Source organism: Galeopterus variegatus, unplaced genomic scaffold, assembly GCF_000696425.1.
Source record: "Galeopterus variegatus unplaced genomic scaffold, G_variegatus-3.0.2 Scaffold383, whole genome shotgun sequence".
In the NCBI taxonomy this organism is placed as follows: Eukaryota; Metazoa; Chordata; class Mammalia; order Dermoptera; family Cynocephalidae; genus Galeopterus; species Galeopterus variegatus.
In genome coordinates, this window is record NW_007726494.1 from 449,808 (window position 1) to 477,718 (window position 27,911).

General features: G+C 40.6%; 1 protein-coding gene across 1 annotated transcript in view; it reads left to right on the forward strand.

Moving 5' to 3' along the window:
* Positions 1–27,911, forward strand: part of LOC103586833 (mitogen-activated protein kinase kinase kinase MLT) — a 161,864-nt gene that overhangs the window by 124,704 nt on the left and 9,249 nt on the right. Inside the window, exons 11-16 of the mRNA XM_008568166.1 lie at positions 721–765; positions 2,779–2,809; positions 2,902–3,041; positions 7,936–7,998; positions 8,975–9,067; positions 26,436–26,552. Of these exons, the coding sequence (XP_008566388.1) occupies positions 721–765; positions 2,779–2,809; positions 2,902–3,041; positions 7,936–7,998; positions 8,975–9,067; positions 26,436–26,552 (489 nt within the window). The remainder of the gene's footprint in view (positions 1–720; positions 766–2,778; positions 2,810–2,901; positions 3,042–7,935; positions 7,999–8,974; positions 9,068–26,435; positions 26,553–27,911) is intronic.

Genomic DNA, 27,911 nt, shown 5'->3' on the forward strand with positions numbered 1-27,911 from the left:
AGACATACTGAAGCAAGTAGCTCTTTTGCTCTGAAAATGGTATGGGCTAAAGTCCTTTGCAAAAGTCTTCATTCATGCTTGTGTACTTGACAGAAAGATATTTTAGTCTGTTTTAGTTAGAACAACTTGCAACCAGGGTTTCTTAGAACAGTTCCCATTTCATATGTCCTTCATCCAAGGGTCCTAGTATTTGGTTTTAAAAATATAATGCAAGTGAGATATTTAAACACTTAGAACTTCCCCTATGAGAATAGGCATTAAAAAGTCATCAGATTACTAAGTGGTTGCTTTCAAATTTTTACTAATAATCAAACAATCCTTGTGTTGACTAAGAAATCCGAGGAAGGCTCTGGTATCTGACAAATGTCAAAAATTCCTTGACTGCTGAGGCCCCATTGTGGGATGTAAAACCACTTCTGGTGTGCCATATGCCAAGGGAGGAATACACCAACTTACGCAAAGTCTCTGCTAAAACAGCTCACATGGTACAATGAATTGTTACTGAGAGATTGATGTACTTTATTGGCTTCTGGGGTCAAAATCCTTGGAGCACTGAGAACTTCCTCTCCAAGTCAAGAGTATTATTTTCCATTCAACCTAACCATCAGGAGGAACCAAGTCAGAGCAGCAGCTGAGAGCTAAAAAAAGGGAGACAAGGAGAAACCAAAAAGACAGTGATAATGTTATTTTTTTTTCATTTCATTCGTATTTCCCACGCAGCTGCTGCCTTCCTTTGAGATTGGTGCATGGACTGAAGATGACGTGGTAAGCCTCTTCTGTTAATGCCTCATTTGACCTGGGCAAGTGTTTCATAATTTGTCCACAAGGTTAAAAATGCAGCTTAGGAAAATCCAACTAGGAGAAGTTGACAAATTCTAATTTTTTTCTGTTTTTAATGCAGTAATGCTTGATAGTAAGGCCTCACGAGCAAAGCAAGTGTCTTTTCAAATCTTATAAGAGGGTTCCACCTCCCTATTTGCTCTAAAAGTATTCCAGAATGCAATAATAAATATCAATGATGGAATTCAAGCTGTGGCCCAGGAAACCAAATGAACATACTTGGAAAAAGAAATTGTTCTTAAATTTTCCTGAAATGCCAGGTATGGACTTGAAGCATGGTGGAAAAGGAGCTGGTAAAGGCAGTGCTGGGCTGGGGTTCCACTGAACTGGGTTTCCTTCCTGCCTTAGGCCCGTTCGGAAGGTGACAGCTCCATATTTGCTATCCTTAACTCTGGCTTTCCCGAGGAGGAATGGACACAAGTGCTCCCAGACACTCTCTGCAGCTGTAGCCAGAGAAGCTCCATGTCTTTGAGAGGATGCAGGCAGACTTTAAGTCCAAAGGAAGTCCTACACTCTACACTCTGGGTGGAAACCCTGAGGAACAATCCTACTTGCCTGTTCCATCTCCATATCTGTTTCCTTAGTGACAAAACAGGTATGAAAATTCCTGGTCAGAGACCTCAGGGACTTATGCCTGTCCAGGTCTGTTTTACCAGCTCAGGATATCATTAAGTGAAAAAGAATAAAAAGCTATAATGCCAGCCTTAGCAGGTATGGGCCACACCCTGGGCAACAGACCAGGTGCCACAAGTTACAAACTGGCTACTAGGAACTCTGCAGAAGGTCCATTTACCTAGCTCAACCTGGTTTCTGGGCCAGGACATTTCCCTCTCTGCCCTTTGTACTCTGGTGAAGTAAAAGTGCTTTCGACATTAGCTAACCTCTTTGGCTTCTGCAGGGTAAGGAAACTTGGCATGAATTGCCTCTGTTTCTTCCCATTCACTGAGCCCCAGTGATTCTCACTTTCCTGCCAGTCTCACTGAACAGGGAAAAAGGACTTAGGGTCTCCTTTATTCACAGGCCTGGATGTAATCCCTTAATCTCCAGCTGCAAAGTTCGCTCATCTCATTTGAAAAGAAATCTTTTTTTTTTTTTCCTTTTTGTCTTTTTTCGTGTCCAGCAACGGGATCGCAACCCTCGGTGTTGCTCCCACACCTCACTCAGCCAGTGAGCGGGAACCGGTCTGTATGTGGGATCCGAACCCTCGGCGGGAGCGCCACCACGCTCCCAAGCGGCACACTGTAGCAGTGTGCCACCGGGCCGGCCCCTAAAAAGCACTGAGTTCTAACAGCTATTTTTAGTCTTTGCTCTGAAGTTGAGTGGTTTCCAGGCCGTTTACATAAAATTCCAGTGTTGAGGTCTTCCCAGAGAATCAGAGGGACTGAATCTGGCCTCCCTTCACCCAGGTAACATGGGAGGTTACCAGTAAGCATGTGCCAGGTGAGGTACAAGGACGAAGAGTCACTGGACCCAGCCTCCTCCTGCACAGGAAGCTCCATGCTTTGACTTGTCCAGGGCAACTCGGTCAGGCTAAAACAGAGGGCACATTCTGTCCACTTCTCAGTCCACTGCTGTGTGGTCCCTGTCACTCATACAATTCCTGGGTAAACTGGTGTCCCTCAGCAATCCAAGGGACCACCAGCATGTAAATGGAAAAAATCTCTCTAAGTAAGAGCCCTCTTGAAAGGATTGTAAGATATCTCCCAAAGACCAAGGGAAACCAGCAGTCTTTCAATTGTCTGAGACCCCTGAAGGGAGGGTTGTCGCCAAATTGAAAGCCTGAGGTTTTAAAACTACAAAATGACTTCCAATTTGCCTTTGTGGTTGAGCTAGGAATTAATGATATTTTCATCTGTTGAAAAGCATATGTTTTACTGTTAAGACTGGCCACTGACAAAGTGCAAATCTTCAAAACCATGTATGTCCTCTCTTTCACAGTATTTTTGGGTTCAGCAGCTCGTCAGAAAAGGCAAGTGGAATAAGTTACCTTCTTAGTTCATAGAGCTAACTTTGCTTTGGATTTAGGCTAATTTTATTCCGCCTTCTGATCACTTCCTTCAGGTGACTCTTCAGCAGAGATGAGTGTATATGCAAGCTTGTTTAAGGAGAACAACATCACGGGGAAGCGGCTGCTTCTTCTGGAAGAAGAAGACCTGAAAGACATGGGCATTGTGTCCAAGGGGCATATCATTCATTTAAAGGTACCTCAGAAAGGGAGGACATTCCATCAACAAATCTGTATTGAGCACCTACCATGTAGCAGGTTGCGTGTAGGAATCTGGGGATAGACAGAGTGCTGTGCTGGTGGTTACAGTGCTGAGATACTTCCAGACCAGCTGACAATCCTCTGCTGCCTCAGGGGACCTCTACTCCCTCCTCATCCAACAACAAAAAGGTTAATATCTAGCACAACAGGAGTCACCTGAATATACCCGAATATCACCCCTGTGCCCTCAGGATGTCTCCAGTTCGGTGAGGGAGACAGACATGACTCATGCAATAATGGTAAAATGACAACTGAGAATGCCACCAAGGAGAGGTGGGGTTTTGTGAGGAAAGCCTGTGAGAAGTTATGAAGGAGTTGAGAGCCGAAGGACACATACGCATTAAGCAGGGGAAGGGTAGGGCAGGAGGAGTTCCAGGGAGGCACTGCAGGACGGGAGGAAGCATAGTGTGCTGCGGACCTGATGCCAAGGCAGCGGGCGCCTAGAGAACAGCCATCCTGCCCAGCAACAGCAGGAGGCGACTCCTTTACTGCTAGAGAGGCCAGACATCCATTAGAAATCCCTAAGGACATGAGAACTTGTGCATCACCCAGCAAAACCTAAGCCACTACAGTAACCTGAAGTCATGGCAATGCAGAATTGTGACCTGGAACAGACATCACCATGTGTGTATTCTAATCCTCTACTTATTTAGGAAATCCTAATGTTTCCCCAAAACTTCAGTCTTGAGTAGTTTCAAAGCTAAACCTGTTTTTCTTTTTGCTTTTTTTGCAGTTTAGCAACCAGACCTGTTCTTTGTTTTGTTTTTTGTATTCTAGTTACCCAAACCTAATAAGAATTGCTGGCATCTGTGTGGACATGGTTGTTAATCAGAGGTCTGTTTCAAGAGAGATCTTAGGATAAAATCACATTTGCTTCCCGAACCACAACCCATCAACCCCAGTGTGGGTGGATGGAGGGGTATGCACAGGTTAGAAGGAAGAGAAATAGAATAAAGGAGGAAATGTAGAAAAAGTAGCTTCCCAGCCAAATGTATATCTTTGCAGAGGCTACCAACATGCCAACTAATTTTCCCTTTACTTCAGATAGAGATGCCCACACTGACCTTTCTAAAGAAAGCCTTATTAAGGCCCTAAGAGAGTCATTCACTTCATTCTGCAGACCCTAGGTCCATGGAAAAAACATCCTTATGGTCCCTGAGCACCCCTTTGGACAATGGCTTGGCACCAACCCACTAGAGATCATTCCCAAGACAGCAGGACCTTGCTGTCTTTTCCCTTCTAGAAGATGGGCAGAAAAACCCATGCATAAACATACATCTCAAAGGATGGCAAAGAATTTAAATTGCCATCTGGGTGTGGGCAAGTTCATCCTGAAAAGCTGTGCTGGCTTAGATAGGTCACGATAGGAAAAAATGATTTTCTGTAGTACAGAGAAGTTTCAGAGTTCCAAAAGAGAAATTTTGTAAATCTTGTCCTTTTTGGTAGATGCCAAATAAGATGCTCCCACCTCTCCTTCACCTCCGCTGTCTTTGAAAAGGACCAACATTTCTTAAGGATCATGTTGGAGGAAAGGGGATGCCAAGCTGTGATATTTTACCAAAAGGTGGAAATGATTTAAATATTCCAAGACTTGGCACAAGATAATCCAAAGTGCCCACTCCGTGCTGGTTGGGATCATTAAGGCAAGCAATGTCCAAACTTCCTGTTTATTGTTCAGCAAACTCAGTGAATGCCTACGAATTTGATGACTGGGCCTGGGAAGATGCAAGGAAGAATCCTGCCCGTAAGGAACTGACATCCCTGAGAAGATATAAAACATGTGCATACAACGTCTCACGGGCAATTGGGGGGAAAGGAGTGAGTCCTTACCATAGAAGGCGCAGGGGAGGGAGATGGGGACGGGAAACTTCATGGAATGGGTGGCCCTTGAGCCGGATCTCAGAGGAAGGACAGAATTTGGAATGTAGAGAGGAGCGGGAGGAGAAAGAACATTAACCCAGACAGAGAGAATACGGAGTCAAGAGAGAAATGAAAGAGGATGTAGAGGAAGAGAAAAGATTGGTTTTGATCCAAGTGCCAGTCAGGAGCTCTGGGTACGGAGTAGAACTCACGATACCTCAAGTGGAAGGAAAGTGGGGTCAGATGCTGGACGGCTTAGACTTCAGGCTGGGGGTAGACAGAGAGAATACGGAGTCAAGAGAGAAATGAAAGAGGATGTAGAGGAAGAGAAAAGATTGGTTTTGATCCAAGTGCCAGTCAGGAGCTCTGTCTGGCAGGAACATGGGTACGGAGTAGAACTCACAATACCTCAAGTGGAAGGAAAGTGGGGTCAGATGCTGGACGGCTTAGACTTCAGGCTGGGGGTTGGGAATTTGACCAGCTGTGGTGAGGGGGGTGGTGTATTGAGAGTTGACATACTTAAACTTTGCTTCTGTAAGTTTTAAAATGGATTGAAAAGGAGTGAGAGTAACAAGCCCTGGCTAGTGTAGCAAAAATGGAATGGAGAGAAGAGGAGGATGCCACAGGGAAGAGAGCTGAGGGCAGATTCCAGAAGGCAAGCACCATGAAACACTGACTCCGCTACAGTGTAGATGAGCCTCGAAAACATTGTGCTAAGTGAAAGAAGCCAGACACAAAAGGTCACGTATTGCATTCCGTTTATATGAAATGTCAGGAACAGGTAAATCCATAGAGATAGAAAACAGATCAGTGGTTGCCAGGGGTTGGGGGAGGGGAGAATGTGCAGTGACTGCTGAATGGGTAGGGAGCCCCCTTTGGGGATGATGAAAATGCTTTGAAATGATGAACTGGATAGAGGCAGTGGTTGCACAACACTGTGAAGGTACTAAATTGCTGCACACTTTAAAATGGTTAATTTTATGGTATGTGAATTTCACCTCATTAAAAAAAATAATAAAAAGAAGGAAAGTACAGCGACTTTTACACCCCTGACCAGGAACTGTCTTCTTCCCGCTGGGAAGCTCTCTGTCTTTGATGGACAATGTGCCTTCAGAAAGGAGTCATGTGGCAAGGAGAGGTCAGAGGAGCCTGGGCAGGAGAGAGGAAGAAAAGCGGAGTGCCTGTCCAGGAAGCAGGAACTGAGGCGACAGTAGAGTTACAGAAGCCCGAGGCTTCTGATCAAAAGGGTCGAATGCTGCAGAGAAGCCAAGAAACACGTGCGGAGATAAAGCCCTTGTTGGAAGTAGCCACACTGGGTTAAAAAGAATTATTTGGCCCACTTGGGGTGGGATCAGTGCAATCCCTCTCATGACCCAGAGGGTCTGCCCTGAGTTCCAAAGAAAGGTGTGGTCAGTAGCTGTGGGGGCCTAAGACTGCCCGCAGGCTCCTGGGTAGGTCACATGAGCAACATAAAGACAGTTCACGGAAGGTAAGTCTCCAAAATCAGGTGTGGACCTTCCTCCTCCCTGCCAAGGCTGGGACTGCATGAGAGTGGCCCCTCAGGGGGACTTGGCTGACAGGTGACACTCCATCAAACAGCTGGAGCATGGCTATTTCTGAGAAGCCTATGTGAGAGGGAAAGACAAGAGAAAAGGGCCATGGAAACCTGCTCTAGGGAGGAGGGCTCTGCATATGCTCTCGGGGCAAGTAGGATAAATAATGCTTCAAGCTGGGACTTGTGGGATGGGGCCCCAGATGAGTACCTCCAGACCAGAGGGGTGCTCCTGATACTTGGCAGAAGTGTTTCATACATACACACACCCCAGTGGTGAAAATGCATCCTTCATTCTCTGCTCTTTCACTAAGGAAGGCGCCATCACTGTTGTATATCTTCTCCAACTCTCTCAGTCAGGTGCTAAGACTGGAAACTGGAGCAGTATATCCACCTATCCTTTTGCTACTTGGTTGTCCCTCCCTTTAACCAGTCTGTGGCTCCCTTCTTGCCTGAGCCTGCAAGCCCTCATGTGGAGTAGCCGGGTGTAAGGAATAGGCTTGGACATCCAATAAGTTCATTACATTATCAAGTGTCAACAACTTTCATTTTGCTTTTTTTTTTGTCTTTTGTCTTTTTCCGTGTCCGGCAACGGATCGCAACCCTCAGTGTTGCCCCCGTACCGGACCGGGGACCGGCAATGGGATTGCAACCCTCGGTGTTGCTCCCGCGCCTCGCTCAGCCAGTGAGCGGGAGCCGGTCTGTATGTGGGATCCGAACCCTCGGGTGGGAGCGCCGCCACGCTTCCCAAGCGGCGCACTATCCAGTGCGCCACCAGGCCGGCCCTTTCATTTTGCTTTTTAAAAAATTCTTCTAGTTTTTCTCAGGTTGGTACCTTTTTATTCTCTACATGATCGGTTCACGGAAAAGCTGATTTATACCTGATGAGTATCAAAAAAAAATCGTAATTTAAATTGTCCTCCTTTCCTTTAAGATTTCTTTGTGCTTCATTGGGGGTGGGAGTGTTGGACACATACCGAATGAAAAGCCCTTACCATGCAATAAACCCTTCAGTGTGAGTCCAGCCTTGCTGAAGGTTTCGGGTGTTATATTCCTGTGCTTTGTTGTTTTCCCACAATTACTCAGAGTGACAATTGCATTCTATGCACTGGAACATTAACTTGTCACTAATATGCTCTGCTGGTGTTTGAAGAATGGTTTTATTTATTATTTAGGCTGAGGTTTAACACCTTTAAACTATCTCCCTGTTCCTTTAAATAATTACCGACTACCTACACTACTTTGGACCATCAGGTTTATTCTCAATATATGTTGGATATTAACAGCCCTAAGATACTTTACGAACTACATAAATAAAGAATGCTTTTGTTATATGTGCCTAATAATTTTAATCCTCTCTTGGCATTATCAAATCATTAATAAAGTTATGTGGGGTTTTTTTTTCTTTTTTTTTTAGTCAGCCATTGAGAAATTAACCCACGATTACCTAAACTTGTTTCACTTCCCACCACTAATTAAGGTAAGTGAGGTTTTTTTCCTTATTGAAAGTGTGCTACTTCTATTGACATATGCACCTGCGACATCCACACCTAAGTTTACCAATGTCGGAACCTGTTGTTTGAAGTGAAATGTAGTTATATCTGTCCAACAAAAGGCCCATTGAAGCTTAGGATGTGTATAAATTGAACACCCTTATTCTCTACAAGTTGAAAGATTAACAACACATTTACGATAAGAACAACACATCTCACCTTAGTTGCTAGGAGATCAAAGTGTCAACATGATAGGTGAGGACCTCTGGCCTCCCACTGGCCCTGGAGACCGTCCTCCAACATGTAAGTCCCTGAAGGAATTAACACACTAGAGCTCTGGATTATCACTTGTGTTGGAGGGTGGGAGGTTTATTGTTTGAATAACATATTAGTATATTTAACATATTATTTTGAAGATAGTCTAAAGGTATATGACATAGTTTGTCATAAAATCAGCAGATACTTACAACTAACACACAGAAACCTACTCATTCACTAACAGCTATGGTTTTCCATCTCTAACCTTAGAAGATTCATTTTGTTCCTCTGCCTGGTCTTCCATCTACACACATTCTAGGAACTGCATAAATCCTCTTTGGGAATAGCTTGTAAATATCTCGGGTGTTGTGAAACTCTCCAGTTGAAACCTCTCAATGCCATCAGGTGCTAAGTGCATTTCTAGGGCAAAATTGTACAATGCAAGATGCATTGTGAAAAATGTATGACAGTGGCATTCGATTTGAAGTGCATGAAATAAATCATTTGACAAAATTCTCAAAGGCCTAATATGTCATTTCTCTTGTTTTAAGTAATTGTAATTTGTAGCTTTATGCAAAATAACCAAAAGTTAACAATAGATTGGAATGGAAAAAACTAGTGCTAAGAAATCATCTATCTCCTTTACGTGAGAAGTAAAAGTAAAAACACCATCTAGAATAAATAGTACTTGGTTTTTTGTTTTAGGACTCAGGAGGTGAACCTGAAGAAAATGAGGAAAAAATAGTGAACCTCGAACTTGTTTTTGGTTTTCATTTGAAACCAGGAACTGGCCCACAGGTAAATCACATTTTAAATTGTTTGGATAAATTTTAATCTAATTTACTCTTTTTCTCTCCTGTAACTCCATGGTTTTTATACAAACCCCCTACCAGCTGGTAACTAGATTCTAAGTAAACTTATAAACTTTATAAGATAGAATTTTGCTGAAAGGCTGCCAGCTGCCTCTGTAATCCGATCTAGGAATCTTACTTTTTCAGTCATCTGAAGAATCCTGTATGAAGTCACCCAAACCTTCCAGGTAACTCACAGCAAAGCATGGATAGGAAGGGGAGGTGGTGGACGCCAGAGTGATTGTTCATACTGCTCAGCATCACAGCTCCCTGAGTTTTTGTGTCTTAAGAGAAATCAGTTTTATAATCCAAGAGTGTTTTATAAAACACTGAGCATGGAACTGTAGGCAATATGGGACCCAAATTATCAGCTCTAAATAGAGTGGCAGGGCATTTGACCAACACTTATTTAATCAGGCTTTTATTTTATGTCATTTTTAAAGACTGGAAAAATTATTTGGCCTAGGTAGCATATGAATTAGAATTATAATAGGATTGTGTTACTTTAGGTTACCATAAATAGCTTATAATATTAATGATGACTTCTATGAATTGACCACTTATCATGTACCAGGCATACAGTACAGGTTGAGTATTCCTTATCTGATATGCTTGGGACCAGAAGTGTTTCAGATTTTGGATTTTTTTGGGTTTTGGAATATTTGCATATACATACATACTGGTTGAGCATCCCTAATCCGGAAATCAAAATGTTCTGGTGAGCATTTCCTTTGAGCATGACCTTTGGGTATCCTGTCGGCCCTCAAAAGTGTTGAATTTTTGGAGCATTTTGGATTTTGAATTTTTGGATTAGGGATGCTCAACCTGTACTGAGGAGTAAATGCTATTTCCCTCCATTTTGCAAATAAGGAAATTGAGGCTTTGAGAGGTTAATTAACTTGTTGAAGGGTTACATAGCTAGCAAGTAGCAGAGTAAAGATTTGAACTCAGGGTGCTTTGTCCCCTGAACCTTTGCTCTTAACTACTGTGCTGTTTGTACCTTTCCCTTGAGGAAGACAAGGGAACAGATGAAAACAATTACAACCTTTAGCCAGTTGCTCTGGTCAGGCTAGGGTGGGCTCAGCTGGACCACTGTTTGGAATTTTTATCCAATCCCTAATAAAGCCATGCTTGCCCCAGGTCATCCCTGGGAACCAGTACTTGGGAATAATCAAGCTTGGGAAATTGTTGTGAGGACTTGAGTTTCACCAGGGGCTTCAAAAGATGCCCCAGGAAGTGTCTTACCTACACTACTACAGGTAAATTGATGCTTTTGTTGAATAGGAATCCTTACCTCCCTTGTTTTAGCCACAGAACATGGTTGAGTGAAAGCTGCTCTCAATCCAGGTTTCTTGTATGTGAATGCTTTTCTTTTCCCTCTGCAAATGGATCACTGTCTATTCATTCCTGTTTGAAGCTCCTCTCTCACGCACAACATCTCGGGCCCTTCTAGCCCTGAGATTCTGTAGCTGTGGGCAACGCCAAGTCCACCTGGCAGTAAAGAAATTGCACATTTCAATTTGCCTTCTTTAGTGTCCTCCGTCCCATGGCACTTAATATATGAATGTTTTTTGTTTGAACCTTTTTATGACTTGTAGGTAATCAACGCCAAGTCCACCTGGCAGTAAAGAAATTGCACATTTCAATTTGCCTTCTTTAGTGTCCTTCGTCCCATGGCACTTAATATATGAATGTTTTTTGTTTGAACCTTTTTATGACTTGTAGGTAATAAGAGAGAAAAATTTCCTTGGAAGAGACTTATAAAGAGAAGTCTCAACCAGGAAAATATTTTCAGTTAACAAAGAAATATCTTGTTAATGTGGAAAGCTGAAAAATACATTTTTTTTTAGTAAAAATGAGAAGCTATGGATGATATTTGGGGCCAAATACAATGGTCTGTTTTTGACCATAGTCGTGTAGGCTTCTTCAATCATGGGTTATCCATAAGACATAAGTTGCCACAACTTTTGATATTCTGCTATTCCTTTGTCACCCATCCAGAGTAATAATTTCATCCATTTATCCAGCAGGCATTTACTGAGGACCTACTTTATACTGGGCTGTATGCTAGATGCTCAAAATACAAAGTCAAAAAGTACAGTCCTGGCTTGCAAGGAACTCATGGCTTATCGGGAGAAATAGACAAGATCAATGAATGGTTCTGGTACAGAATGCTGAGTTTTTACAATGCTATGTGCATGCTTCTGTGGAAGCGCACCAGATGAGGATCTACAGCAGATGGAAAAGGGGGGAGGGAGGGTCTTGAGGTCCTCTTGATAGAAGTGATGCTTAAACTAAAAATTAAGACCATCGGGACTTAGTAGGTAAGGAGAGGACATTAAAGGCAAAAGGAACAGTGTGTGCAAAAGCTCGGAAGCATGAAGCCAGGAAAACGCGGGAGTGCTTCTTGGGCCAATTTCTATGGGACCTCACAACTGACATCAGCATCCTCCCTCTGGGAAGACTTAGCATGGATCAGGGGGAATAAATAGGGTGATGAGTGTTAAGGCCGGAGAGGGGGCTGTTGACCAGAAAAAGAACTGCCTGATGTATGTGGAGTTTGAAGGGTTTTAAGCAGAGCTGATAGGATCAGATTTATGTTTTTTTGTTGGTTTGTTTTATTATTAGCATATATATATTATTACAAATCATACTTATTCTTTATGCCCCTTATCCAATCTCTCCCCTCCCCCTCCCTCTCCCCCAGCCTCTGATAACCCTATATTTCTTCTCTCCTTCTGAAAAAGTAATGGTTACCCTGTTCATTTGTTGCCTAGATGATCTGTCCAGTGCTGAGAGGTGTGTTCAGGTCCCCCACTATTATCGTAGAACAGATGCTTCTTCTGTCACTCTGGAATGGGCTTTGTGGAGACAGATATTCTTTTCTTTTCTTTGGTCTCTGCTGGTGACTGTCCTTGTGTCAGTGTACTTGAGTGGCTGGTGGGTCATCTGCATGGTGGTTGTGATGTCTAGCCACTTTTGCAGCACCCGTGGCTATTGTGGAGTCTGTGGAGGGCCACCCACATGGAAATGGTGTTTTTAGCATGTTCCTTGCCTGGTTGTGGGAGGAGGGGTTGGTCCAGATTTACGTTTTTAACAGATCTCTCAGAAGCACAGAGGAGGATGAATTGGAAAGGCGCCAGGCTAGAGTGAGAAAGATCTGTGAATAGTCAGTGCAGACAACCAGGTGAAACATGGCAAGGGGCTGATCCTATGGAAGAGCCACCAGTCCCAGGACACATGGATGGAATTGATCAGACTGTGTCGCTAGCTGGAAATGGGGTGAGTGGGAGGAAGGTGCCAGGATGGTGCTGAGGTTTCTGTCATGGCCAGCTGGACAGATGATGTCACAAAGTGAAATATACAAGGTGGGTATAATGCCAGGGTGCTAAAAGCACGACGGGTCTTCAAAAAGTTTGTGGAAATATTCGTATTATCTTTTAATCCTATTTTTCCACAAACTTTTTGAAGTACCCTCGTACAAAGAAGTGACTCGAATGGGTGAAGTTAATCAAGAAAAGTGTTTTTGGAAGGCATGAATATTTTATCCAGGCTTAAAGAAGTTGATGGGCAATTGCAAAATAATTTCCTGAGTTATTTTAATATTTAAAGCTTTTGCTCAGAGAGTACTTCTTTCTAAAGAGCTCAAGTGTTTCATAAATGTCATGGTCATTTATCCCCTTGGCCTTTGTGTGAGATGTACAAAGCACAATATTGTCATTGCTGATTAGGAAACAGATAGCAAGAGAAAGTGTGTGACCAGCCTGTGGTGAGGCGAGGACAGAGCCGAGACCAGAAATTACATCTTTATTATTGTCTTTGTATCAAATACGTGCTAGTCCTCATACCTGACCCTAGATACATAAGCCATCTGTAAACTTACATAAAACAATCCTAGAATAAATTACTGTCCAGTTCTAAATTAGACCGTTTATGCCAGCTTATGCTCTAGCATTATGAAATATTTTCTCACAAATGCATTTTGAATTGAAATTCCAGTTCCCCACATGAAAACCTTGTTACTTTGACCCTTAAAGATAGAACCCAGGAAAAAAAGACTTCCTCAAAATCCCAATTAACTGAGTTCACCTAAACCCATCTTCACAGAAAAGGTGAAGCCTCTATGTCCATTCCACCTGCATGACTAGAACAAGTCTTACGAGAGAAAATGGAGCTTTGGAAGTTCTCTCCAAACCTAAGAGTTTGCATATCAGAGACAGTTGCTTGATTTCACCTTTTCTTTTACAAGTAAAATGAAAGGTGTGTTCTAATGGCAGTCACTGGGAATAATGTATGACAGTGACTTTACAGTGAAAGTAGTAGCTACATTTTCCCTTCGCATTTGAGAACCACCAGTGAACTATCCTTACAATTGGTATGTCGTTTCAGAAACTTTAAGCCTACTAAAAGGAAACAATGAAAATATGACCTAATCATAAATATATAAATACATGTAGAGGAAAAAGCCTTTTATGGTAACACCTGTTAACTTTTTGTTCTAATAATTCACATTAAATTATTTTTCTTAGCTTCATTTTACAGCCAGATGGATTATGGCACAAATGGGTTGATTTGCAGGACCTTGGAAAGCCATCCACGTTTTAATGTCTGTGCCTACTACAGCAGTCAAGAGTCGCTGCGGAGACACGTCACCCATGTCCATAATCTTTACCGCCACACCCCTGCAGAGAGCCAGGACCTGACCAGGCTCCAGCCCCACACACTTTACAAGAATTCTCCCACCAACATAATGTCCTTTTACTTTTCCTTTTTTGAAACAACCTGGCAGGGAAAATATCATGATTGGACAAAAGGCAATTTGAATAAATAAGTGAGACTGGGTTTCACCCATTTACTTGACTTGTTTTTAAAGAGTAAAGTTAATTCTTAGTTTGAATAGCATTACATGTTGAGGCAGCCTAGAAGTCATGGCACTCAAACTGGCAGAAATTGGGTCCTTCTCTGCTTGAGCATTTCCCATGCTAGAGGCAGGACATGCCTATGACAACTACTATTACTTCATACTTCTGGTAGACATGGGCTAAGTATGTAGCAAACATTTTCCTCACATAATGGTTACAACTCGTCGTGACAGGGTACATCATCCTTGTATTATCCTCCTTGTGAGGAAACCGAGGAGCAGAGAGGCAAGGTTCCTCACAGGCTTCCCACCTGGTAAGGGGCAGATCCAGTCCAAGGGCTTAACCCCTGTATCGCACTGCCTTTTTTTGTGAAGAATCATCATCCCCCAAAATACGTATATTAGTTATAAAAGACTTTCTTTGGGTTAGTTAATACTACATTATGACTACTATGGTTTTATATGGGAAATGCCTCGTGTTTTGTATTCTAAGACCTTGACTTGGCACAAAAAGAAAAGTGGCTTCCAGGATCTCAGGCAGCTTCCTGCACTCCCCAGAGTCTCAACCACCCTTTTTTATTGAAATATTCAGGTGGTTTTATATGGGAAATGCCTCGTGTTTTGTATTCTAAGACCTTGACTTGGCACAAAAAGAAAAGCGGCTTCCAGAATCTCAGGCAGCTTCCTGCACTCCCCAGAGTCTCAACCACCCTTTTTTATTGAAATATTCAGCTACGTAGAGTTTATTATTATATCTCTTATCAGCTCACCAGTCAGGAATATTGATTCTCAAATTGCCAAGGGATAAACTATCAAATCACCCAGCAGTTTTCTCACCAAGATCTTTTTGAGATGTGGTGTCATAAAAATTCAAAAGCAGTTAGGAAGGAACTATTTGGGGAGTCGTCCATTCCTTGTGAGTGCTGAACAATCACAGACTTTGTCTGTCACGTCCTTACTTCCTCCCCAGTGAGGCAAAGGAAACCTGATTGAAGCTGGCTTCCTGTGGGTCTAAATTGATTACCTGCCATAGATAAGAGACTGAGGGCAGGGTAGAAGTAACTGAAACAACACCCTGTTTCTCTCCTAACACTGGCTACAGTGGACTGTTAAATAGGTATCAGGCTTCCAGACTCTAGCCACCCCTTCCAAATGACCACCACTTCCGATTTCCTTTTGAGAGGTATTTTAAAGGGACAAGAGAAGCAAGAATAGAAAAGGAGAGGTGCATTGTGAAAAGGTGGCAGCAGAACGGACACACCCCCCAGAGTGGAAGGTCATCTCTGGGGGACTTTTCTTTCCTGTCTTTCTCCCTTTTCCTCCCCCAACCCTCATCACTGTGAGCAACTGGCCACTTCTCCCACTCCCCACCAGAAGAAATTCAATCAATAGTTCTGCTGCTCCAGTGGTTTCATCTATAGGTTTAAAATTCTGCTTTTTATGAATGCTTCCCACTTGTGCTTTTAGTTTTTTATTAGATTGCTTATAAAGTGTTGCATTTAATAAACTTAATTGAATCTCCAGGCCTTTCTCAGAGCACTATAAATATCAAAAACTATCAAATAGGGCTTTTTTTTCTATCATGTGATTTTTATAAATAGATAAACATGAATAAAATAACAGGGCACAAAGAAATGGATTTTGTAAGGAAGAGTAGAGCCAACGCCTTTTGTAAATTTCAGAACAGCTAAAAGCAGTGCTTTACTTTGATAAATCTTGCATTTATTAAAAATTTTGTGTGGAGAAGTTTATTTTCCATGATCAGCTATTTTTGGGGGAAAAATTATGAACATACATGTGTATTCGTGTAGCTAAATATATAAGCTTGCAGTGGTAGGGTTCTATAGGAAATACAAGTTTTAGGGAGTAGGAAAGGGAACGTATGAGTCAAAGGCTACAAAGTTTTGGTAATACAAGATGAATAAGTACTGGAGATCTACTGTGCAGCATAGTGCCTGCAGCTAACAATACTATGTTATCACTTAAAAATTTGCTAAGGGTAGATTTTACATTGTGTTCTTATCACAAAAATAAATAACAATGATACTAGTAATATGTAAGAAGGAAGGAGGGAAATTTTGGAGGTGATAGGTTGTTATGGCATGGATTGCGGGGATGGTTTATGGGTGTATACTCATTCCAAACTCACCGAGTTGTATACATTAAGTAGGTACAACTTTTTGTATTTCCATCATACCTCAATAAAGTGTTTTTTTAAAAAAGAGAAAGAAACATAAGTTTTAATTGACAGCTTAGAATCCAATGCGGTTCAGAATTTTACAACCACACACCTTGCTGCTGGTTTCTAATGACAGAGTGCAGTGATGCACTTCGTTGAGTGGACTGGACAGCTGCTGATAGAGCTAGAGCAGAGCTGGGCGAGGCGCTCCTGCGTGCTTGCTGATGTATTGACAGTCATGTGTACACGCTGGCGTGCCAGGAAGTGTCTAACAACTGCAGAAAACAGCCCTGATTTGTAGTGTTTGCAGATTTCCATGGTGTAAATATTCCAACCTTGGCTGATTTCAAGTTACCAATCTGACGTCACTGAACTTGAAGTTGGGAAAGAGCTGTGAGAAAGCAGCTTCTGAGAGCTGGTTTCAGTATGCTCTTGGGTTGCTTTCAGTCTTCTTAATCAAGATTATGAATTCCTTTTTTTTCTTTTTTTTTTATTAGAGATGACCGGTAAGGGGATCTTAACCCTTGACTTGGTGTTGTCAGCACCACGCTCACCCAGTGAGCTAAGCGGCCATCCCTGTATGGGATCCAAACCTTTGGCCTTGGTGTTATCAGCACCACACTCTCCCGAGTGAGCCACGGGCCAGCCCATGAATTTCTTTTAAAATAGCAAATGGCGATGTAGCATACATGATAAAACATAGGCTTGAATAAATTGCAAATACGTTATTGCTGGTTACCAGCTATAATAATCAGTGTGGGCTCAGAGGGAGCTCAAGTCTGCTAATGAACTGTTGTTGGCTTAGGTCTTTGTGAGTCACCATTGCCTCACATTGTCATATTGTCTCATACTGACCAAAGTAAAAGTATGCGTATGGAAACAAAATTTAAATTTGTGACTGTCTTTAAAAAAATGTTGAAACAGAGTTGGTGACTTCATGATGACGGGCACAGTTGTTGATAGTAATAGAGGAGATATTTGCTTTTACAAACATTTTCAAAGCTTCTGAGGATCACTGAAAGTTCTACAGAGAAAAACCCTCAATACTCATAGTGACTTGTATTTTCTAAAGCAAAAATTAGGTTTTAAGAATAATCAACTATAAAAGGGACAGATTATTTGAAGTAAAATTAAAAGCACTGTGTATGACGGCTATATCAATCCCGTACATTAGGATTTGGATTGAGAATAGCTCAGTTGGTAAACAGTGCCTACTAACGAGGGCAGTGGTTTTTCAAAAATAATATTTCTTGGAGTCACCCTCATGGGAGGTAGCAGGAGAAGAATTTAGCAAGTAGGACTGTCTTTATATTTTGATTTGCAGTAAATTTCCCGGTATTAAAAATTTTAAGCAGTACTTAGGTAAGCCATATCACCTTCGATATTGGCTAAGAAACCCAGTTTGAGATAAAATAGATTCTTAATTGTTCAAAAATCAATTGCAGGACTTACTATTCTTTTTTTCCGAGATGAATACCTAGTACCTTCCAATTTCAAATATAGTTTTTAAAAAAAAAGGCTCTTTCCAAACATGTCAACTAACATCTGAACTATTTTAGACAGTCAAGTGAAGATGAATACCTAGTACCTTCCAATTTCAAATATAGTTTAAAAAAAAAAAGGCTCTTTCCAAACATGTCAACTAACATCTGAACTATTTTAGACAGTCAAGTGTGTAATACATCATATGAAAATATGTCTCACTTGATTTGTTTCACTTTATTTTAACATCATCCCTAAAGTCCCTTTTTCATACATAACTCAAATAACAACCCCCCAAAAGGCAATATAACAACCTTATCTCCACTGGTGTCTACTTGGCACCAATCTGCCCTGACCTTAGACACAAGGCATTGTTAAGGGTATAACGCATTTACATATTTTGCAATAAAACATCAGTTATTTGCATTACTGTGTCAAGTTTTATTTGATTCTTTCACCTAAAAATGACTCATTTTCCTTTCTTGTATTTTAAAAACCAACTACTCTAAGCTTGTTTGAGAATAATCAAAAATTGCCCATTTAGCTAGAAGTCATTTTCTTTTCAAAAGGCAAATGTTATTTAATCTTTCAGCTGTTCATTGTGCCATCATAAATACTTTCTTTTCAGCACAGTTGTGGGGACTGAAATGAGCCCACTAATTGCCTCCCATTTCGACTGACATGTGGTGGTTTAGTGGAAAGAGAACACAGCAGGGAGAAGGAAATAGGAGGCTGAGAAAATGAGAGCTAATTATTTTCACTGCCTCATGTCAGGCTCTGTGTCAGCCTTGTTTTTACAAACTGGAAGGTTTAGCACTAAATAAAACAAACTGGCGTCATGTTTTTATATACTGGCAGTGTCATGGAAGCAGCTGCACATCTCAAAGACAATATAATGCCTGCGTTCGCATGGACACCATCTGACAGACACTGTGAGCCACGGCTAATGAGGATATCACAGTGGTGCCAAGTGAAAGGTGCTGAATTATGTATGATTCTTCATCAGTACAGCAATAGTCCTGTGCATCATTATGAGACATTGTTTTGCTGAAGAGATTAAAACATTCTTAGTTCCAGACCCTGCAACCTATACGCGCTGAAAGAGGTTATTAATGGAATTTTTAGGGAGAGTTTCTTGTGGATTTCTTTATGGTTGAAAAACAAATCTCATGGGACAAAGCCGTGGTGGGTCATGACACTGTATAGATAAAGAAGAGAAGCAAATTAACCATACTTGTATTATCTTCCTTTTAAAGGCAGCATAATAAAATATAGTGTAGCGGGGTTACACTTAATGATAAATAACCCAGGTGCTATCATGGGATGTTCCACTCTCCTGCCTTTAAAACAGCAGGTTTCAGCAGCTGAGCTGGATAATAGCAACGTGTGTAAAGGAGCCTTCGGAGGCCCAGATCATCAACATCTTACTACTTTTAATACCAGCATGACCAACATTTATACTGTATTTTTATTTCATCTTGTGTTACTTCTTACATTTTGCAACAGTCAGTTGCCTGCTATGAGGCTGTTTCCTTTTTTCCTCCCTTGAATCTGAAAAAGTTTATTCTGACTTCTCTATTTTTATTTTAAAATATTTCCTTTTTTTTGCTGGAACCCTGAGCATTCTCCAGTGATTTTACTTTTTCTCCATTCAAAGGGGGGAAAGATATATGTGTGAGAATTTTAAAAACCAAAGTCTAAGATTAGACTTGGCATGCCCAGGGCTTAAATTCTATTCCCATTAAGCTGAATGACCTCACCACACATCTCTCCATTTCTGAGCCTCAGTCTCCTCATCTGTAAAATGGGCAGTGCTATCTATAACAGGGTAAGGCTTTAAGGATTAAATAATTTTGATAAATCTCAAAAACTTTATGCCAGACACATACCAGTACATACTGTAAAATTCCAATTTTGTGACATTCAGAACAGTCAAATTTAATCTATGGTGATAGAAATCAGAACAGTGGGTACCTCTGGTAAAGGGCATGAGGGGTAGTGGAAATATCTTGCTTGTTTTGGTGGTTACACAGGTATATACATTCGTCAAAACTCATTGAACTGTGCACTTCAAAATCTGTGCATTTTATTATATGAAAATTATACCCCAATAAGAAAATACATTAAAAAAATTTGTTTAAATTATCTGTAAGCTTAAGGTAAAGATGATCCATAAAATCCTGAAAGCCTAATTTTGGGGTTTGTTTCCTTCTGGAATGTCTTGAATGATCTTGGCCTTAGATTTTTTTTAAAGATTTATCTATAGTGTTGATATTTGCAATTAAATTTTGATAGGAAAAAAAATGGAGAAATATTATTGTCTCTGAATTGCCCAGAACTTTAAAGTTGGATTTCTTGTGCTACCCTTCAATCTTTTTTTCCATTTGGAAAATTTACCTCTATCTTGATTATTTCTTTTTATTCTCCCTTTCCTTTTTTCCTTCCTTCCTTTTTTGTGGGAGGGAGCAGAGATGTCTATGTTTGGCATCACTTGTACGAGCTTGGAACTCTGAAGAATTTTAAACTTCTTGCAAAGTGTGTAATAGTGAGCTCTCACAAAGAAATACTTAAATTAGCATTAACTGAATGTTGTTTAGGATTTTATCTTCACAGTGTAAGAGTTTCTATTTTTCTTGGCTGGTAATTTTAATTCAGAAAATTGTTTCATGTAATTGGCAATCCTGAAGCAGTTCAAAAAAAAAAAAAAGTGCTTGCTCATCCTCCATTAACCACACACTTGCTCCTAAATTTATCCAGGTATTTTAGCAGCTGCCCAGATAAATGTACATATCCTGGGCACCACCAGAAATTCCCCAACAAAATTCCATTTGTATCTTACAGATTTGCATGGAGAGGCTAGCTAGTGGAAAGTTTCTGGTAACTTATTTTTGCTACTCAGAGCCCTAGTAAAAGCACTTCCCAATGCCCTGCTCTTATCCTGGGCTAGTGCCTTTTTTCTGTTAATTAGTAGTTAATACTTCCTAGAAATGTGCAGCAATATACACACTCAAACCTGCTCTTCATAGCACCAAGAGACTACCTTGGTTCAAATCTGAACTCAACTCACCACTTGCTACCTGTGTGATCTCGGTCAAATTACCTTATCTCTTTCAGTTTCCTCTTCCAAGATAATCCTCTCTGGCTGTCAACTACATTTATTAGCCATTGTACCTCCGGACATTCTTATTAGCAGAGCTGCATGTTGAAGCAGGGAAGGGCATAGATAATTCATCTATGTAAGAAGATACAAATTTATTCCTTCTATTTATTTCATAAAACTGGTCATTGCTGTGTTGCCTCTAGGCTGCATCTTCTTCCTTTTTTCAGCAATGATCATTCCCTGGTACCAGAGTTATTCAGCGCCCTCTGGATCCCCAGACTCTTGCCCAAGTAAGATAGTCTGACCCAGCCTGCCTGCTGCGTCAAAATCCCAATTCTAGACTGCTCTTTGCACCCTCCTACCCATCAAAGCTGCCTTGCACTCTGTCCCATTTCTTTACAGGGCTGCTAGATGACAGGCCGGCTAATCTAGTAAACTAATAAGAGCAGTGCTGGTAACCATATTGATAACAATAATAATTATTCCTTTCTGAGTTCCTAATTTGGTTCTAGCTCAATGCAAGGTACTGCATTTAGATTATCTCATTTAATGTTCACACAGCACAATACACGTGAATAAAGAACACTGAGGTTCAGAAAAGTTGTCAGTTGGCTACAGCTAGGGGAAAAAGTGACAAAATTGGGATTCAAGCGCAGGTAGTTGGACTTCAAACCTGTGATCTCCCACCTTGCCCCTCAATGTTCCCCCAGTAATGGCTTTTATGTAATCTTTTTCCATATTGTTTCTGTTTTAATAGGAATCATCAATGCCTTAAACCAACTGAGTGAATAACAAGGACATTTCAGGCCACCAGGGGTGAGATGGCTATGGAAAAGGAGTCCTTTGAGGCCCCCATGGGATCTCTCAGAGTACAGAGCTATCTGCTTTTGATTTATGCCTGTCAGGATTGAGAGCCCCCATGGGATCTCTCAGAGTACAGAGCTATCTGCTTTTGATTTATGCCTGTCAGGATTGAGAGCTGACCACAGACATCCAAAGTGACTCGAATATTTCTGATTCAAGAATCAGTACCTATATTTCTATCACTCACGTCAAGCCAAAATCAATAGTTCACCCTGGTAAAAGGGAATGGTTTTTAAATCAGAGCCCATAGTCCCACTACCTGGTCCCCATCACTACCAAGTACTAAAAAGGCAGCAATTGTGCAAGTAAAACCCTGTATTAGGCTCATAAATACATATGTGGGATTGTTACTTTTAGTGATGTCATCTGTGATTTAATTTATTTGGTATTGAGAGAAAAAAAACAGGGTTTTTTTTTGCTATCACAGCACAGTCATCAACACACAAGACCGACTTCTGTGACCAAATGTGTGTGGATTTCTCCACCAGCAAGCAGTGGACACCAGCTGGGTATTCTCCAGTTCAGTTCTGACGCACTCTACCTGGAGATAGTGTCAGATCCTGTAGGTTGAGGGCTCAGTCCCCAAGACTCCCCCCCCCACACACACTTCTGATGCCAATCGCAAGCTACAGGTTGTTTGACCTAGGCTTCTGGCCAACTGGCTATAAATTGGAGTTCCCACAACCCCCTCCTGGGGTTTGATTAATTTGCTGAGTGGCTCACAGGTCTCAGGAAAATACTTAACATTTACTGGTTTATTACAGAGGATTTTACAAAGGATACAGATGAAGAGATGCACAGGGCAAGGTATGGGAGAGGGAGCACAGAGCTTCGATGCCCTCCCAAGGCACACCACCCTCCAAGAACCACCACGTGTTCAGCTATCTGGAAGCTTCCCAAACCCTGTGCTTTAGGGTTTTTATGGGAGCTTCATTATGCAGACATGATTGAAGCACGTTCAACTGTGTAGAAATGTGATTGGACAAAAAGGGAATGATCTGACACTAACAGGCTGGGCAGGGAAACCCAGCAAGGCCTGTCTGTTCAGATTCTCCTCGGCCTCTCTGTGCAGCATTCCTTCCTCCCAGGTATGGGGCAGGACCCCTCCTGAAATGGGAATCTTATGACCTACAATTAGACAAGGTAGGTCAGAGAATTTCTTTATGGCCAGCTCCAAGACAGAAAGACAGGGAAAAGTTAGAACAAGCCAAGAATTGTGGATGAAAACCAAAATATACATATCATCATCACAATTATGAACACTTTTCAGTGACTGATTGTTAAGAACTTTTTACATGGCATCTCAATGTTTGCATTTGTGTCCTGTAGAATTCAATAATTGTTTAAATCCTGACAGTTGTGGACAGTCTTCATTGACAACTTAGGACTCACTGGGTGGCAAAAATGTCAAGGATACCTTAGGTTAACTTGAAATTGAGCAAAATCTAAGGAATTCCATTATTTTTCTTAACTAGGCAACAATGACATCATAGATGTCCTGAAAATACCGAGGAGTTAAGTCGGGGCATTGGCAAATTAACTTAATGATTTAGGTGAATAGTGCATATTCTCTTTCTTCCTCAGGCAGCTTTGTAACAAGCAGTATCTACTTAATGAAATGGATAATGCTCCCCTTGTCTTATAACTTCCTTGATTATAGTTTTATTGCTTCTGTACCTACCTTCTTTTATGGTTCAGGTGAAAGGCTTTCTTTCAGATAAGAGAAAAAGAGAATTAAAAAAATAAAAGATCTGTAACCCTATTATTTGGATCAGTGTTTCTCCAAGTTGGACTTTGGGGAGGAGGGAAGCAGATGTTGCAGGGAGGACTCATGGCCACTTGCTTTTTTGGTTGTATTAACAAAATCTTCTCTGGTCCTAATTGTCAATGGCTTGTCCCATTTATGGAGCTCAGCAACACCATCCAGTGGGTCCACCCGGCCACCTCTTCTGATTGCCCTTCCCCATTCATGTCTCCTCCAACTTTGGAGTCAGGCAGCCTCGTGCTGCTGTGATCCCATCTCCACCACTTATTGGCCATGATACCCTAGGAAATGTCCTTCATCTGTCTGAGCCTCATTTTTCTCATTCATCAATAGGGAAAGTAGGCCTGACTTGCAAGGTTATTATGAATATCAACTAAAATAGCATGGTATAAGTACCCAGCAACATGCCTACAGCATAGTAAGCACTCCACAAATGTGAGCTCCCTCCTGTCAGCCCCTTAACAGAGTCCTCTGAGAACGTGTGGAGGAGCATCTGGTTTGGAGCACGAGGTCATGGAGGAGCACCAGGTCATGAGATAAGAGAGAAGCAGAGGGAGTCCGGGCATTTACACAGGTCGAGGCCTTTTGACTGTGCTTTTGGCTAACTTAATTCCCAAACATGACAGGCAAAAGAAACAGAACTAAGTTAACTCTTCTCTTCTAAGGTTTTATTCCAGCCACTGCCTTGAGGAGTCTCGCTATTTCAGAGAAGAACAATCATGATGCCAAATAGTCATTATCCTGCCCAGTTATCTCAGGACCTGTGTTGCCTGGGGAGTAGTGACTTTAAAACAAAGAAATACTGAGAGATTTGTCAATTCTGGGCAACTAACTTGACTTATGTTAGCCAAGTGCTAGGTTTTTATTTTACTGAATACACCTTTTCCTTCAGTAATTGACTCTCCACCCTGTGAATGTAGCTGGACAGAAAGAGTCACCCTCCCCAGACATGGGCCCCACGTGATTCTGCAATTTGTTTGGAGGCTTTCCTAAAACATCAGCCTCCCAGGCTTCCCGTTGAAGCCAACAGGTTTTCAACAGCCTCTTTGTTAATATTCTTCCATAAGAATTATGCCTGAGCTTGCTCTAGGAAGCATTCCAGGTCCACTCTTATGAGAGCATTTTCTAGTTTCAGCATGCAAGGTACTTGGTACATTATCCCTAACCTCTCACAATCATTCATTCTTCAAAAAATATAAGAGAGAATGTGAATTTATGGTCTGGGGGTCAAATTCGGTACAAAGACATGGGTTTATTTTTTCTTTTAGTTGCATACAGTGTTTATCCCCAAACATTTTTATTATTGAATTCTTCATATACCAAAGTTAATATTACAGTGAACCCTCATATAGCCACCCCCTAGATTCAACCATTAACTTTTTACTTGCCTTATCACATATCTATCCATCTACCTATCCCTCTAACCACCCACCAATCCTTATTCTTTGATGGATTTCAAAGTAATTTGCAGACATTGGTATAAATACTTCAGTAAGTTAGAGTTCAATAAAAAATGCACAAATCTTAAGTGTACAGTCAGTGAGTTTTGACAAATGCATATGCCCATTTAATCCAAACCTCCCTCACACCCCTTTCCGGTCAATCCCCATCTGCAGAAGCAACCATTCTTCTGAATTTGTTCTGCCATATATTAGTTTTGTCTATTCTAGAATATCATGTAAATGCAATTATTAATATGTTCTTTTTTGTGTAATAATTCTTTCACTCACTATAATTTTCGGGAGATTTATCCACGTTGTTGCATGCATCAGTAATTTGTCCCTTTGTATTTCTAAATAGCATTTAGTTCTATGAATATACCACAGTTTATACTCACTATAATTTTCGGGAGATTTATCCACGTTGTTGCATGCAACAGTAATTTGTCCCTTTGTATTTCTAAATAGCATTTAGTTCTATGAATATACCACAGTTTATTCATTCTCCTTTTGATGGACACTTGGCCTGTTTCCAGTTTTTTGGCTATTGTGATAAAGCTGCTAAGAACATACCTGGACAAGTCTTTTTTCATTTCTCTTGGGTAAACACCGAGGAGCAGAATTTCTGGGTCATATAATAGGTGTATGCTTAATTTTAAAATAAACTTCCAAAACTTTTTCTGAAGCAATTGTACCATTTGCACTTCCACCAACAATGTATGAGAGTTCCAGTAGCTCCAAATCCTAGCCAACATTGATGTTATCAGTTTTAGGAATTGTAGTGGGTGTGTAGTGGTACCTCATTGTGGTTTTAATTTGCATTACCCTGGTGACTAATGAGGGAGAGTGCTTTTTTATTATATGATGATTTATTGAAAATTTAGTTAACATAACATCATTTAAAAATGAAGAGGTTTAACATAACAATCCAGATTTCCAGCTTTTCATGAAACATTAAAGGACCTAGCAAAATTGGGATCATATTCCCACCTGGGAGCAATCAATGGAATCTGAGTAGAGGCAGTGCCTTTAGAGCAGCTGCTCTTTAGTTTCCCAGAATCCCTGACCTTCCCCACAACTCCCCAATTTTCAATTACCACATTTTCATCACATTACCAGTGTTGCTTCCTTCCTGTTAAGAAGAATGAGCTGTTTCTTGAATCCATGTCATTAGCAATACTGGGGAAATGAAAGATAGTTCAAGAGCACTTTATACTTCAAACAGAAGTGGAAAGACCACACTTATTTTTGACAATGAGAAAATATTCCTACAGTGTTTAATATGTAAATTAAATGAGTCTGTTTTGAAAGATTGCAACTTAAGGCTCTATGGTGAAACCACCTGGTTTACTTTTAATTTTATTATTTGCCTGGCCCCTTTAGGATTTGAGTTTGCAACTCCTATTATACAACACTTAATCTGATAAATTATGTCTCAAGACTGCTCTAACTGAAACTTATTTATATATACAAAGGGATTTAATTTCATGTCCTTTTATTTAAAAAGGAAAAAGAAAAAAACTCCAATATTACTTCATTTAGAATACCTCATGTTTATAAAACATTGAGACTTAAAAATTTGTTTAAATCTCTTAAATTTTATAATTATTTTTTTTAAATTCCAGGATTGTAAGTGGAAAATGTATATGGAGATGGATGGGGATGAAATTGCAATAACCTACATAAAAGATGTGACATTCAACACTAACCTACCTGATGCAGAGATTTTAAAGATGACAAAGGTAGGTTCTATTTACAGCTTAAAAGCTCTTTTGAATTCACAGATATCAAACAAAGACATTAAAATACCCCAGCAGTGTGCTTTTGTGCTTGTCTATGCTCACATCAGTACAGCCTCAAGCTGGCTGTTGAAAGGCACATTTTATTTAGCAAATTGAGATCATAATAGTTTTTTGTTAAAATTCCACTTATGCTGTGTGAACTAAAAAGCACTGCAAAAAAAAAGTATTATTTAATTTTTAAAAAATTTTCTTTTACATTTCTTTATGCTTACTCTGTCATTTGTTAAAGGAAAGAAAGTGCTAACAATGAAAACATTTACTTCAAATTTGGTTTGTTTTAAACTTTGGAAAACTTGTGAGGAGGAAGACTTTCTTGGTTCAATTCAATTTCTTGAAGGACTGAGATAAGGTTATTTCTGAGGCACACGCTGGAGTCTTAATGGCTTCCTTGAGTTCACACCTATGAATCGTGGGGTGGCCAGAGAGCACCTTACTACCCTGGGGTCAATGGTAGAAGCATGTCAATGAAAACACTGAAGAAAGATGTACAGAAATGTTTAGCTTGCTCCTTAAAATGGAAAAAATTCAATTCTGTCCCAATCATACTAAAAAATACATGAGACCTCAATTGTGGAAAGTCAACATCAGGCAAATAACCATAATATCGATAGGATGGTCACCCTAACCTCACATACGCCATTAACTCTAGTACATTGTTAACTGTGTATTTGGTTTCAGTGAAGAAAGTGGGGCTTGGAGCAAAGAAGAGTCAGGATACAAACACAAGTAGGGAAATAAAATGATTCTTCAAAGCCATGACATTAGACTTGTAAATGTGTTCTCTTTCACAGGCATAAGATTGCTGAACACCCAAGTCCTTTTAATTTATAAGTGGATTCATCAAGTAGATTGATTTGATATTCATTGTTGGATCCCCCCGTGTAACTAGCAGTTATTTTGATGCCACTATGTATCTGTAAAGGTTATGATTTGGTTTTGACGTTTCCTTATTTTGTTGGGACATATTATGTTTTGATGTCTTGAAGACTGGAAAGACACTTTCCTTTCTTCCCCACCTGTGACATCTCTGGTTCCAGCAGGTGTTTATTGCTTCAGTATAATTTAGAAGTAAGATAAAAGCCATTTGCCTACTAACAGAAGGAAGTTGTTCATGGCAAAAAAAAAAATAGGGTGGAGTTGTAAAACTGAATACAAGGGTTTATGCTATAATGCCGTATATGCAGAATCACACACACCAACATTAAAAGGGCTTATAGGAAAAATAGGGGAGACTATTCCAAATTCATAGAACTTTTTAGCAACAACAGAAACAATAACAATCTTAATATTTTTTAAAAA